This window comes from Halyomorpha halys, unplaced genomic scaffold (assembly GCF_000696795.3).
Source record: "Halyomorpha halys isolate HHAL.00 unplaced genomic scaffold, Hhal_1.1 Scaffold257.1, whole genome shotgun sequence".
In the NCBI taxonomy this organism is placed as follows: domain Eukaryota; kingdom Metazoa; phylum Arthropoda; class Insecta; order Hemiptera; family Pentatomidae; genus Halyomorpha; species Halyomorpha halys.
The window spans coordinates 1,016,396-1,029,029 of NW_027104967.1; the positions used below are offsets into that span (position 1 = coordinate 1,016,396).

The 12,634-nt window shown below is 28.1% G+C and overlaps 1 protein-coding gene across 7 annotated transcripts in view; it reads left to right on the forward strand.

The window, feature by feature from the left end:
- Positions 1–1,409: 1,409 nt before the first annotated feature.
- LOC106680362 (embryonic polarity protein dorsal) overlaps positions 1,410–12,634 on the forward strand; it is a 24,305-nt gene continuing 13,080 nt past the window's right edge. Inside the window, exons 1-11 of one of the 7 annotated variants that reach the window (XM_014420008.2) lie at positions 1,416–1,684; positions 1,933–2,043; positions 2,391–2,468; positions 3,431–3,548; positions 3,622–3,709; positions 4,110–4,353; positions 4,857–5,000; positions 6,812–6,910; positions 6,988–7,121; positions 8,311–8,404; positions 10,892–10,972. In XM_014420008.2, the coding sequence (XP_014275494.1) occupies positions 2,010–2,043; positions 2,391–2,468; positions 3,431–3,548; positions 3,622–3,709; positions 4,110–4,353; positions 4,857–5,000; positions 6,812–6,910; positions 6,988–7,121; positions 8,311–8,404; positions 10,892–10,972 (1,114 nt within the window). In that variant the 5' untranslated portion in view covers positions 1,416–1,684; positions 1,933–2,009. The other 6 variants (XM_014420009.3, XM_014420003.2, XM_014420005.2 and 3 more) reach the window with 6 other exon arrangements.

Below are 12,634 nucleotides of genomic sequence, written 5' to 3' on the forward strand. Positions count from 1 at the left end.
TATATATCTTAACCCCCTTAAAAATCTCCAATATGCACAAAACAATTACTCTGTTTACTTCCTTTATTTAATTCCGTTACTGTGGAATCATATTAATTACAAGATATACATGATTATATTGTTTTAAGACTCAATTCCACTTGACAGATATCTATAATGAAAGTTTATTGCCTATTCGCAGATCCTGTATAATAATACGACAGCAAAAGTCGGTTTATACGATGTTAGTTCATGTGACAGCTGTCACGATCACTGTTATTGTGAAATATTATATATTCAATTAATTAAAAATATATCAATGAAATAAATAGTAAGTCTATATTTCATATAATATATATGAAATAATAATTTGAAAGTATTGCGATAAACAAACATTTCAAATCCGAATTTAAAACGGAAAAACACGTTTTAACGTTTCCTGATACCAAATAACTAAGTCCCATAAAATTGTCCATGTGTATGAACGTATGTATTTGAACAACCCATCTCAAAAACCAAAAGTTGTGCGAAACTAAAATTACGTATTTAAGGTAATTATATGCAAACAATAGGCATATATATCATAATCTTAGGCCTATACATAATGGGATGTACAGCAACTTTTTTTTTTTATAATCGACTGACGTTTTTTACTGTTTTCTCCAAAACGATTCTAGCAATTTAGACTAAACTCGTCGTATCAGTGGACAATTAAGTACTTCAGTATCATCAGCTAGCTCCAAAGTATGTTTAATTTTGTACATTTAAAATATCTATTGATCTCTTACTATTAGTAGTGTTAAAAATATCTGAATATGAACTGTGAAAGAATTAGATAATTGTTTAAAGGATACAATAAATGTTTTCGTGTTTTGATGACTGTTGTGACAATGTTCAAAGCTTTTCAATCATTGTCAAAACAATGTTGGAAACAAGAAAACATAATTCCTAATTGCAGTTTTGCGGTTTGACATATAAATTAATATATATTAAGGGGAATGCAAATAATGAAAGAATTTGATAATTAACTAAAGGAGAAAATAATTGTTTTCGTGTTTCCATGGTTGTAAAATTTTCAAAACTAATCGATTATTTTCACAAAAACCATGGAATCACCAAAACGTAATACTCAAAAGTATTTTTTAAATTGAACTATTTATGGAAACATAGTAGGGAGGAGTATGGCAGTCGTAAATATTCAAGAAGTTGCGGTTTTGAAACGACCAAGGATTGATTCTAACTGAAAGGAGGGTGGTGAGTGAAAGTTATGCGATTCGCGCAATAATTTAAAATACTTTTAGTGATGTAATTGTGTAAGGAATGTATTAATGTTCTCCTTTTAAATAAGTTGTCAAGTTAGATGGAAGACATGCGTATAAACCGTAAAGTGGCGCGCAATCGCAGAACTGACTACGAGGCCAACCGGGCGCTATCCCAGCCTGCCAATGAACGCTCAGTCTATTTCAGTCATCGGTGCAGTCATACTTTCCCAAAATATCTATCTTTTCAGTAGTTTGGAAGGTTTCTTCTCTTCCTAACTTCCTTCTTTTGGTGGGGATCTTAATATCTATCTTTAAGTTTTCGGAATTCATCTTATGCTGTTAAATTTTAAATTGAATTTTACTTTTTCCAAGACCTTGAATTTACTAAAAAATTGTTCAAATCAAGACTAATACTTAACAAAAATAATGTGGAACTTATAATGGTGAGTTTTGATTTATAAATGCGTAGGTTATAATTAATGTCAATTTGCATTTTGTTGTTAACTTCAAACAACTTGTTGCTTCACTTGTTACCTTTTACCAGAGGAAAGGTTATTGTCTTGCCTATTTACGTTTGATTCTTGATACTTTTGCGGCTTTGTAAAAATTTCTTTCTTCCTTTATATCTCTTTCTTCCTTGTAATTATCAATAGAAAATGATTATGGTAGGTTGATTATTTTTTTCATTTAGGTTTTCTTTTATTCCTGAAAAGTTGTGATGAAGCATTGAACATCTTTGATACTACTGCAGATAATTACTGAGAATAAATGTATAATAACAACTTTCCAATAAGTGATTTAGGTCTGTAAAGTGTGAACTGTTTTGTGCATGGTTTGCCACCAACAGTTATCAGAAACTTTTATGCATGTCTGAGATGTTCATGAGATCTTGACTTACTGTTAACACTAAGACTGATATCATCCATGCCTTATCATAATCATTAATTTGACTATTTTAACTCTGCTAATATTTCACTATTACTTCATCTGTATATTACTAACTTTTAACAAATGCTTATAAGAATTGGTTTTAAATTATGTGGTGAATAAATATGGTTCATTTCATGTGTGATTTGAATGTGGCTTACTTTGTGCCTAAAGTTGGATTGGTTGGTTAGAGGGTTTGTCATCTTCAATTCAATATTTCAGAATTTGGATATAATCTAAGCAGAATGGATGGTCAAAACTTAGATGACAACAACTCCGCAATAAATATAAGTGATGTCAGTAAGTATAATGCTCAAAACATTTTGTTGTACTTATTCTCGTTAATGTTTTATATTTGGCAAATGCTTATTCCAAAACTAAGCTTTGCTTTGAGTTCACTGCTAATTTGCTTTGTGATTATAATATTAAGAAAGATGTTTGGCAAAACTTGAAAAAACATTGATTTTGTATCTAAATATTTTTAAAATTTATTTTCTCAAAGCAATTAGATTTTTTTGTTTTGACATGAACTAAATGAGGTATATTTTCCTCTGATTTGAATTGTCTTTAAAAATGTTTAACTTTTTAATTATGATCCTTTATATATCACTTAATCTTTATTGAGTTCAGTAGGAATGCATGAATCGCTGAAATTTCAGGTCAAACAGCTTTGCATGTATTTTTGTAAGACCAAAAATAAATTGGCACTTCAATAAAAAGAAAATTATAATTATTTTTTGTTTACATGCACTTCTGCTTTATTTGTCTTTTTTTTATATCTGTCTTTTTGTTTATGTGATTTTGTTTTGTTTAAGCTTTTGTGACCATTCATGAGCATTCTTCCTTTTTCACATATTACTTACAACTCATTACATTATTTTTATATCTTATTAATTTCATTTATTATTATAACATAATATTATCAGGTTGGGAAGTTCAATTCACCAATGAACCTGTTCTTTCATAGAACCTGCTTTAATTAACAGAATTGAAATATTTTTTAACCAAATTACATACAATTTATTTTAAGTAATTATTTTTTGGCTTCTTAACACTGTTTGGATAGTTCGGTGAAATAAATCTATATATTTTATTAATCAGATGAGCTAGTTAAATTTTAACAAATGATGAAGTGTTTGTGAATTGATATTTATTTAATGTGTTACCCCAGTACAATTGTCAAATATATTTTAGCATGGTTCCTTAATTAATTCTTAATAATTTTTGATGGATTATTTAAGTAACATTAAAAATGTCTGCAGTTGAGGTGATAGAAACAGACACAGCTTTTGGTTCAATGCAGCCAAAAAGACCAAGTTCCGAGGGCCTACCTAATACCTATGTTAGAATTGTTGAGCAGCCTGCTTCAAAAGCATTAAGGTATACTTTTAAAACAATACCTTGCTTCTTATTGTTTAATCAATATTTACATGTATTATTATTTTTTATCTAGGTTCCGTTATGAATGTGAAGGAAGATCAGCTGGAAGTCTTCCAGGAGTTAATTCAACTCCGGAGGTCAAGACATTCCCAACAATTCAAGTAAGATTTATTCTAATTCACTTTTTAAAATATGATAAAATTAAGAAGTTGGTTTCTATGTTTAATAAAAAAATATTAATGCATGGAATGAATTTCATATAATGTAATGTTGTGTTGACTACCATATCTTTAGGCTCTGTACCTTATGAAATGTGTGAGCCATGAATTTCTTAAGAGTTAATGTTTTTTTAAAGAATTTAAATGTTTTAGCAACTTAATACCTGTGAATAAACATCACATTGTATTATATACAGTTTAGGCTCAAATGTATTAAATTTCAATTAGTTGTTATCTTAATATTATAAATATTTTAATTATTATACTTATAAATTGTCTCAATATTTATACTTTATGGTTTTAGTTACTCTGTATAATTATTTTTTATCTTTCAATATTGTAGATTGTTGGTTATCAAGGACGAGCGGTAGTAGTTGTTTCTTGTGTGACTAAAGATCCTCCATATAGGCCTCATCCACACAATCTTGTGGGCAAAGAAGGATGCAAGAGAGGAGTTTGTACTGTAGAAGTGGGTGGTGAAACAATGACCGCTACTTTTGCCAACCTCGGAATACAATGTGTTAAGAAAAAAGATATTGAGGAAGCTCTTAAGGTTAGAGAAGAAATGCGAGTGGATCCATTTAGGAGTAAGTCTATTTTCAAACTTTTTTTTTTTTTAGATGTGTTGATTATTGATCTGAAATTGACATTTTTATGTTATATTTATTAATTTATGCTTTTTAGGCATCACTATGAATGAAAATATTTTTTTTGTCATATGTTGCTTATCTTAATCGTCCGTTTTTATTTAATTGTGTAGATTTATTAAGTTCTACAACATTATTTAATATTTTAATTACACAACTGTATCAGTTTATAATATATAAGGTGATTAGTTTCAAATCCAGTTCCATCCATTCTCAATAATTTTACAGGATATATTTAGAAGATATAACTGTTCCATATTTCACTAAATTCATGAGTTTTTTGTGCTGGATTAAGATGCTTTTGAGTTAGTTAAGTCTGCAGTGCTTTGAAAACTTGTGAAAAATAAAAAGGATTAAACTGGTTTTTAAAATAATCTCCTCAAACATAAGTTCCTAAATTTAAAATTAACATACATTTAATTACCTTTTTTTTTTTATTTTAGCGGGTTTCGCTCATAAAACACAAGCAAGTGGAATAGACCTCAATTCAGTAAGATTATGTTTTCAAGCATTTCTAGAAGGCCCTCAACGAGGAAAATTCACAAAGGCACTAACTCCTGTTGTTTCGGACCCCATCTATGACAAAAGTAAGATTCTGACATGCAATAAAAATTTTTAATCATTTAGTGGTTGTTCTCCCAAAACTGGAAATTTTAAATGTTGGAATTTCATTTAATAAAATATTGCTAATTCAATGTTAGTTTCATCAAAATCATTTCTTGGCAAGGTCACTAGCATGTAGTCCCCGATTTCATTCATCAGTTTTTGTTTCCTCATAATTAATTAAATATTAATGACTAATGTCGACATTTTCTCAATAAAATAGTTTAATTTGAGTACAATAATAGTTCTTTTTTCTCTCAACTCCCAGGAAATTATACTAGAATTGAAACCATACAAAATTAAAAAATAAATATGTTTATAATAATATATACAATTATAATAAAATATAATAATTATAAGTATAATACTACTATAATTATTCTAAGCCTTCCCCATCTTCTTTACCTGGGATCTCCCATTACACAGGGATTCCAGGTTCATCAATTAGTAAAAAAAATTGTGAAATAATAACTTGTTTGGTAATTCTTACTAAATAGTGTTGTTTGCCAAAAAAAGGAATGAGCTTAAATGAACATTTTACAAGTTTCTTTCCGTAATACAGCTCCAATGTTATTGTTTGTAAATTAAATCTGTGTTACCTGGCTTCAAACAGTAATGAGTTATAAGATACTCTGGTAGAAAATTCAAACTTTGACAAAGGAGTAAGAATTGGATTGTCTGCCTGGGATAAAATGTCTCTTTGATAAGAAACCTATGTCCCAGATTAGGAATTTAGTTCCCTTAACTGAAGAGGTTTGGACTAGAATAAATATTATCTTATAGATCATATGGGTTTAAAAATGTTACCCAAATGTGTCCATTTTCCTTACACAGGCTATTGAAAGTAAAAAATCTGATTTAATACAGGCCAAAGGCATGATAATGGAGCAGAATATGATCATTTAAAATAATGATGTTCAGCAAAAGTATAGGAAAAGCAATAAAGTAGTTAATCACATATATTATGTTATACAAATTTATTTGATGAAAGAATATTGATGTGAACTGCACTAGAGATGGTCACGAATTGGCCATTTTTGGGAGAATCGCCCATATATACCAGAATAATAAATTAACAAATCATGGGGATTAAAATATTTTTATTATACGGTTTAATTCAATAATTTTTAGGAATTCTTATTTTATGATAAATTAATTAATGTCCATTCACAGAATTATTTTACAAACGTTCTTTGGATTTGTTAACTTACTCTGTGAATATTTAAAGGCTAATAAATGTTACCACAATCATCAAATAAGAGATAACTTGTTGGTTTTACTATCTTGGGCATAACTATGCAGATTTTTTATCTCTTTTACTTGCTCTATTTGTGCAGTTACAATTAGCAAATATTGTGAAATATAGCAAGTAAAAAAAGTACAAGATAGCTCGCGATTGTGAATAGGTAATAATGGAAACTACTAGTTATATTGTAATTTGCTGTCAACATGTTAAAAAGAAAGATTTCTACGAAACAATTCTTTTCACATTTTAATTACTGAACATAATATTGCTGTCTTGATTATCTGCTTTATTAGCAAAAAATTTGCTTTTGTTTATCAAGATAAAGACCTTGCCAGGGATTCAGCAGGCTCTGAAAGTTAGGTCAAATCTGAAACAAAAAGACTTCCTGTATTCTTTATATTTTGTTCTAAGAATGCTACGGTCAAGGAGTAGATAATTATATTAAATCTAATTCAGATTTATATTAATAATCATCTAATCTTCCTAAGATATCCATTAGATTTACATTTTTAATAGAATATGTTTTCTTAATATTGTATCGAATTACAGAGGCCATGGCGGACTTGGTAATCTGCAAATTAAGTCATAGTGCAGCCTCAGTTGCTGGTGGCCAGGATGTTATTCTACTTTGTGAGAAAGTTGCCAAAGGTAGTTTGTAACTATTGTATTCCTCTTTATTGTACTATTTTACCAGTTTATTTATTCAATACATTATTATTTTGTAGAAGACATATCTGTACGATTTTTTGAAGAAAAAGATGGTAAAATTTTTTGGGAAGGTTATGGTGACTTCACACCTACTCAGGTTCACAAGCAGACTGCTATTGCATTTCGTACTCCTCGTTATAAGAGCCTGGAGGTAAGAATTTTTTCTAAAATTTATGAACTTATATTTTATTTATCCTGCATTGTTATTATTAACTTATTTATTTTACTACTTTTATTTAATGCAAAGCAATAGTCAGCTGCTAATGCCTCTTATCTGAAAATTTTACTGATTTTACCCTGCATTTACTAAATGAAATTATAATGACACATTATTCCTGATCGTAATGTGGTGGGTCAGTTTGTTATATTTGTTTTTATTGGTAGAGCTAGTAGTTACTTCAAATTAACATAGACGGCAGCTCTTCCATCAAAACAAATTTGAGAAAAATTTCCATTCATGCACTTATCTTGACTTATAAAAACCTGTAAGAAGCGTTATATTATTTATTATTTTGTAAATAAATAGAAAATGTTATAATTTTATATTTTCTTCACCATTCCTACTGGGAAGACGGTTTTTTTTTTCTTATCCCAAATAGTAGAATAACCATAATCTTTTTAGGTATGTTTTTATGAAAGCATATAAAGGCATTAATGGAAGTTAATTCTTCAGACAGTTAGATACATAATTATATATATTTCAAGGTCTAAAAATAATTTTTTTTTCTCTAAGCCCCATGGGATATAGGATTGATTTACCGGGAGGAACATAGAAGTAATTTTGAAGAGGTCTCTTTTAGTATTGGAAATGCATTTGAAGAGGTATTGAAATTATGGGAAGTCTTAGGGAATTATTTTTTATTAAATTTGATTTATCATTTAAAAATCAAATCTACAGGAAAAGTATATTTTAAAAATAAAATATTTTTGTATGTCATTAAGCAAAAGTAGTTGGTGAAATCTCCTAAAATTTATACTAACCCTGTTTTACTGTAATCCCCCTGATCAGTTGAGCTGTATTTTAAATGTAGGTGTGTGAACTGTAAGTGAAAGTAGTAGACTGATAAAATCGATATGGGATCAATTAGGTCCTAACCTACACAATCTCTAAATAATTAATCAAACTCTAATTAATGGTCTGACCTATTATTACTTTATTATCAGAATAGAAAACAAAAAGTAATGTACCATATATTAAATTGATTTAAAAATTATTACAGTTTTTAAAAATATGTATTATGATGGTATTTATATTTGAACATATTGTTATTTATTTTTCTATTATAAATATAATTTAATGTAGTGTGTTTAAATTGATTGACTTACTTTTTTTATTTTAGATTGATCAGCCAGTCCAAGCTTTCATTCAGCTTCGAAGACCTTCAGACGGTGCCACAAGTGAAGCTTTGCCATTTCAAATCACCCCTCTTTCAGGTAGGCCTTTCTTCTGGTCTTTACGTCGCAATAAAGCAAACTACATTAATTTCTCCGACATAATGCCGCACGGAGGAAAAGGGCAAGTTGAAGTAGAAAATGATAATAATAATAACAGTACTGGTGTAAATGAGGATCTAAATGACTGTGTTATGAAGCAACAGGATGAAAATTGTTCTGAAGTAAAAAGCGATCCAATGAAAAATGTTATTATTCTTCCCGATGCTTCGATAGATGATGTTGAGAATGAAGTGAATGGTAATTTCGATGAATTTTTGGATCATGTTAAATCTCTTGAAAATATGTATCCTGATAATAATAATGAAGCAGAATTTGGGATATATTCAAGCCTGCAATTGGCCATGAAAGATCCTTGCGACATGTTGGATACACCAACTACTGAAGGGTATGAGGATATTGCACCTCCGAGGCCTTTGAAAATGTCTTCTACAAAAGAGGCTGAAGAGGTTCCTCCGTTGCCTCCGAAACGAGCTAAGAAATCTCCTGCTCTTCCTCCACCTCCGCACAAAAATAAACTAAATTTGTTTCAAAAACTATTTTCTTCTACTACAAAAAGAAAGAAGAAGCAAAGGGAATCATCTCGTGAGGGAAGTGTTGTGTCGAGAATTAGTGAAAGATCTCACTCGCTAGCTCCTAGTAGGGGCGATGTGGATCTTACTGAGGCAGAGCATTATGCCTTATATACATCTGTCGCACCACGTGCAACTGCATCTGAATTTGATGAGATGTCTTTCTATTACAGTCCTATAGAGCGACCTAAAGTTAACTAGGTTTTGTCTTCAAAAGATTTTTTTTTTTTCAGTGTAATATAAATGCCTAATAAACTTCAAGGATCATTATGTTCAGAAACTTGAAACATTTTAATAAATCAAAAATTGTGATAGTACCTGTTTTTTATAATGATCTGTTTTATTTATATTTTCTATAAAAACAACATATGGGAAAGAGGGAAATAAAAGATAAAATAATATTTTTAACAGTATGTTTTATCCCTTAGCTGCTTTAATTTTTTGTTATTTATTTATACAACTACCTAAGGTATGTGCTATGCAATTGTGTGTATAATATGTGCATTATAAGTTGTTTTATGTGGGACCCAAAATAGTATGTTCAAACTTGGCTCAAAATTTTAAGTGCTGTTGGGAATTGCTATTGTCATGTTAGTCAGTTTGAAATATTGTTCTACAAAGAGACTGTTAGGCCATGCGCACATTGAAACACACACAATCCCTCTGCGCAATGTGCGTTTGGTCTTGGCATTAATTTATTCGTTCTAAAAGTTGTTTTAATAAAGGAAAGTCAAAACAGAAAGCAGGAATTAATTTATTTTTTAAAAAACATTTTTTAATTAAAATTTAAGATTGTTAAAAAGAGTGAATTTCTATTTTTTAATTTATGAAATTGAATCACACTCTGTAATTAATGTTCACAATTTTTTTTTCTGTATATGAATTAACACTGTAATGTAGTACATTAAATAAGTTTATTTATCTTACTGTATAAATACAGGTACTAGCCACAGTTATTGTCTTATAATATGGGACCCTAATATTGTTTGGGATCTTATTTTCCTTTTTGCTGATTATTCCTGAATTCAGTGACATTATTGCCACAATAATTACTCAAGCCATTTTTAAGACTCCTAATAATTATAAATTAATAAATACATAATGTGATTTTCATGGGTTTATATTTGTGATGAATGTATTTTATATCAGTGGATAGCAATCTGCATCATGAAAGATTTGTTTTTTATAAATGAAAATATAGGCATACAATAGTCAAATAAAATAGTGATATGTATTAATTAAATAAATACATTTACAAGTACTTATAATTAGTGGAAGTTGGGATCAGAAAGTTATCAAAAGGAAACCACCTATTGCTCGTCATACAGGGAAATTAAAAAAAAAAATAAAAATCAACAGTTTTTTTTCATGGAATACACTGAACTTTAAGTTTACTTGAAAATATGTACCCTTAAAACATAATGTTGTTAAAAAGTTGTTCTTTTATATGCATATTATATATGTTTTATTTATAATTTGTTAAGTTAGAAATAGTTTTTTTTAATACATTGGTTTTTGGTTTTTATGATTATTGTATTTTTGTTGATATTAAAAATTATATTAAGGAAAGTTATGTCGAAATAATCATAAGTTATTCAAGGTTGCTCTGGAAGTTGATTTTCAAAAGGTTTATCTAGTCTGTAGTTACACAACTGTTGTGGGTTATGAGTACGAAAGTGATGATCCAAAATAGGTTGTAAAAATTTTATTATTATTATAAAGTTTATTTATTTTTATTTAAATGCTTTTAGTATTGTTATTAAATTACTTTGTTTGAAACTAATGTAAAAGTTACCATTTTGATATTCCTAACTTATATTTGTATAATTATGGGTATTTAAAAAAAAAATATTTTTATTTACATATATATAAATTTGTATTTTTTATTTTATTCTAGATCCTGCTGTGTTAAAAAGGAAAAGGCAAAAGCTTAGCAACGAGAGTGATGTTAGGAAAATTAAAGAATTGGAACAGATGAGTGAGTTGAACCCGTTCATTTATGGGGATTATTATATTAATGAGACAATTAGCCTGAACTCTCAGATTTACTTAAGATATTTTTTTCTTTTTTATTTATAAACTTTTTCTAATAATGAATAAAAATCTGGTAATTCTTTTTATTTAAACATTATTAATTTAATATTTATAAAGGATGTTTCAGGGTTAAGTGACATCACTGAAAATATGAATTAAGGATCTCAAAACCAAAAAATATGAAAGTATGTCCTTTAACGGTGTGTTTTAGGCTGTATCAAGTCTAAAGATTTTTATTCTTATGACTATTTAGATTATAATAAATAAATTAATATATGTCTCAACTAATTTATTATGAAATGTAAAGATTAAAGTTCATATTGAATGTAGTTCAAAGTGATTGCCTTGAGTATTAGGACATGTTTGGTATCTTTCTTCCATTGCGGCAGTGGCTGAACAGACATTTCTTCATAAGGAATTTTTTTTTTCTTGTTTTGAGATCCTTAATTGATATTTACAGTTAAGACACAGCCCAGAAACACCCTGTATGAATTTTGAAGTGTTATAATTTTATTTATTTTACCATCTGATTCATTAAGAATTAAAATATTTACATTTATTTAAACTCTGAATTAAATAATATGAAACTCCAATGTTGCGTATACCAAATATTTTTCAAGAAAAATTCTAAAATGTTTAGAAGTAACAAACTTGTTTATTTTATTTTATTATTATTATTTTTAGTAGCTATGATTTAACCAATATGATCTATATTTTTTTTTCTGTTTCTTTTTTAATTTGAAGTTTTAAAGTGAGTTTGAGAGTTCATTACTTACGTTATTCCATCTTATGCATTAACTATGATGGTGATGGTTATATTATTGAAATTTTTGATGTTTTTTACAGCATTTTAAATGTATGCTCATCTGTTAGTTTTCTGTTTCTCTCAATGCTTTGTTCCGTTTTTTAGGCATTACAAAAAGATAGTCTTTAGAAGACTTTACTGTAGTGATTTGATTCTGTATTTTTATACATTAGAAAAATCATTTTAAATACTTGTATGTTTATATATTGAAGAGCTGTTTAATGTGTGTCTATGCATTTGTATTCTTTCTATGTGATCTTTCTTCTACAAAGATGTGGAATCAAAACATAATTTTAAATATATGAAAATTGTTTTGATATTGTAGGTTTTTCTTCATTCCTTCATTTGTCCTCTTTGTGTTTTCTCAATTTGTTGTTTCTTTTTTTCTTTTTTTTTTTTTTTATATCTATATAAATATTTTCTTCTTTTTTTTAAATACAAAAGCAAGGGTCAAAAAATCATTTCTTCTAGAAGATCTGAATCAAATCACTTATCTGAAGATTAACAGGTTAGCTCATTGTTTTCTCTCTGTTTTTCATTTTTTTTTTTTTCTCTCGTGTTTTTCTGTTTGATTTTCAGTTGATTTGTTCTGTTTAATTTGCAAAAAAAAGTTGGCTTTTCTCTTTTTTTTTTTTTCTATTTTCTCTTTGGTTTGTAGTTAGTTAATAACTTAAAATGCATGTTTCTATGTAGTTTTTATGTTGTCTTAGCTTTTAAAATAAGTTTGTAATTTATGTATGTTTCTAATATTTATTCTATGCTTAATATATTCATTATATATTGGAAGTAATTGTGTGTGTG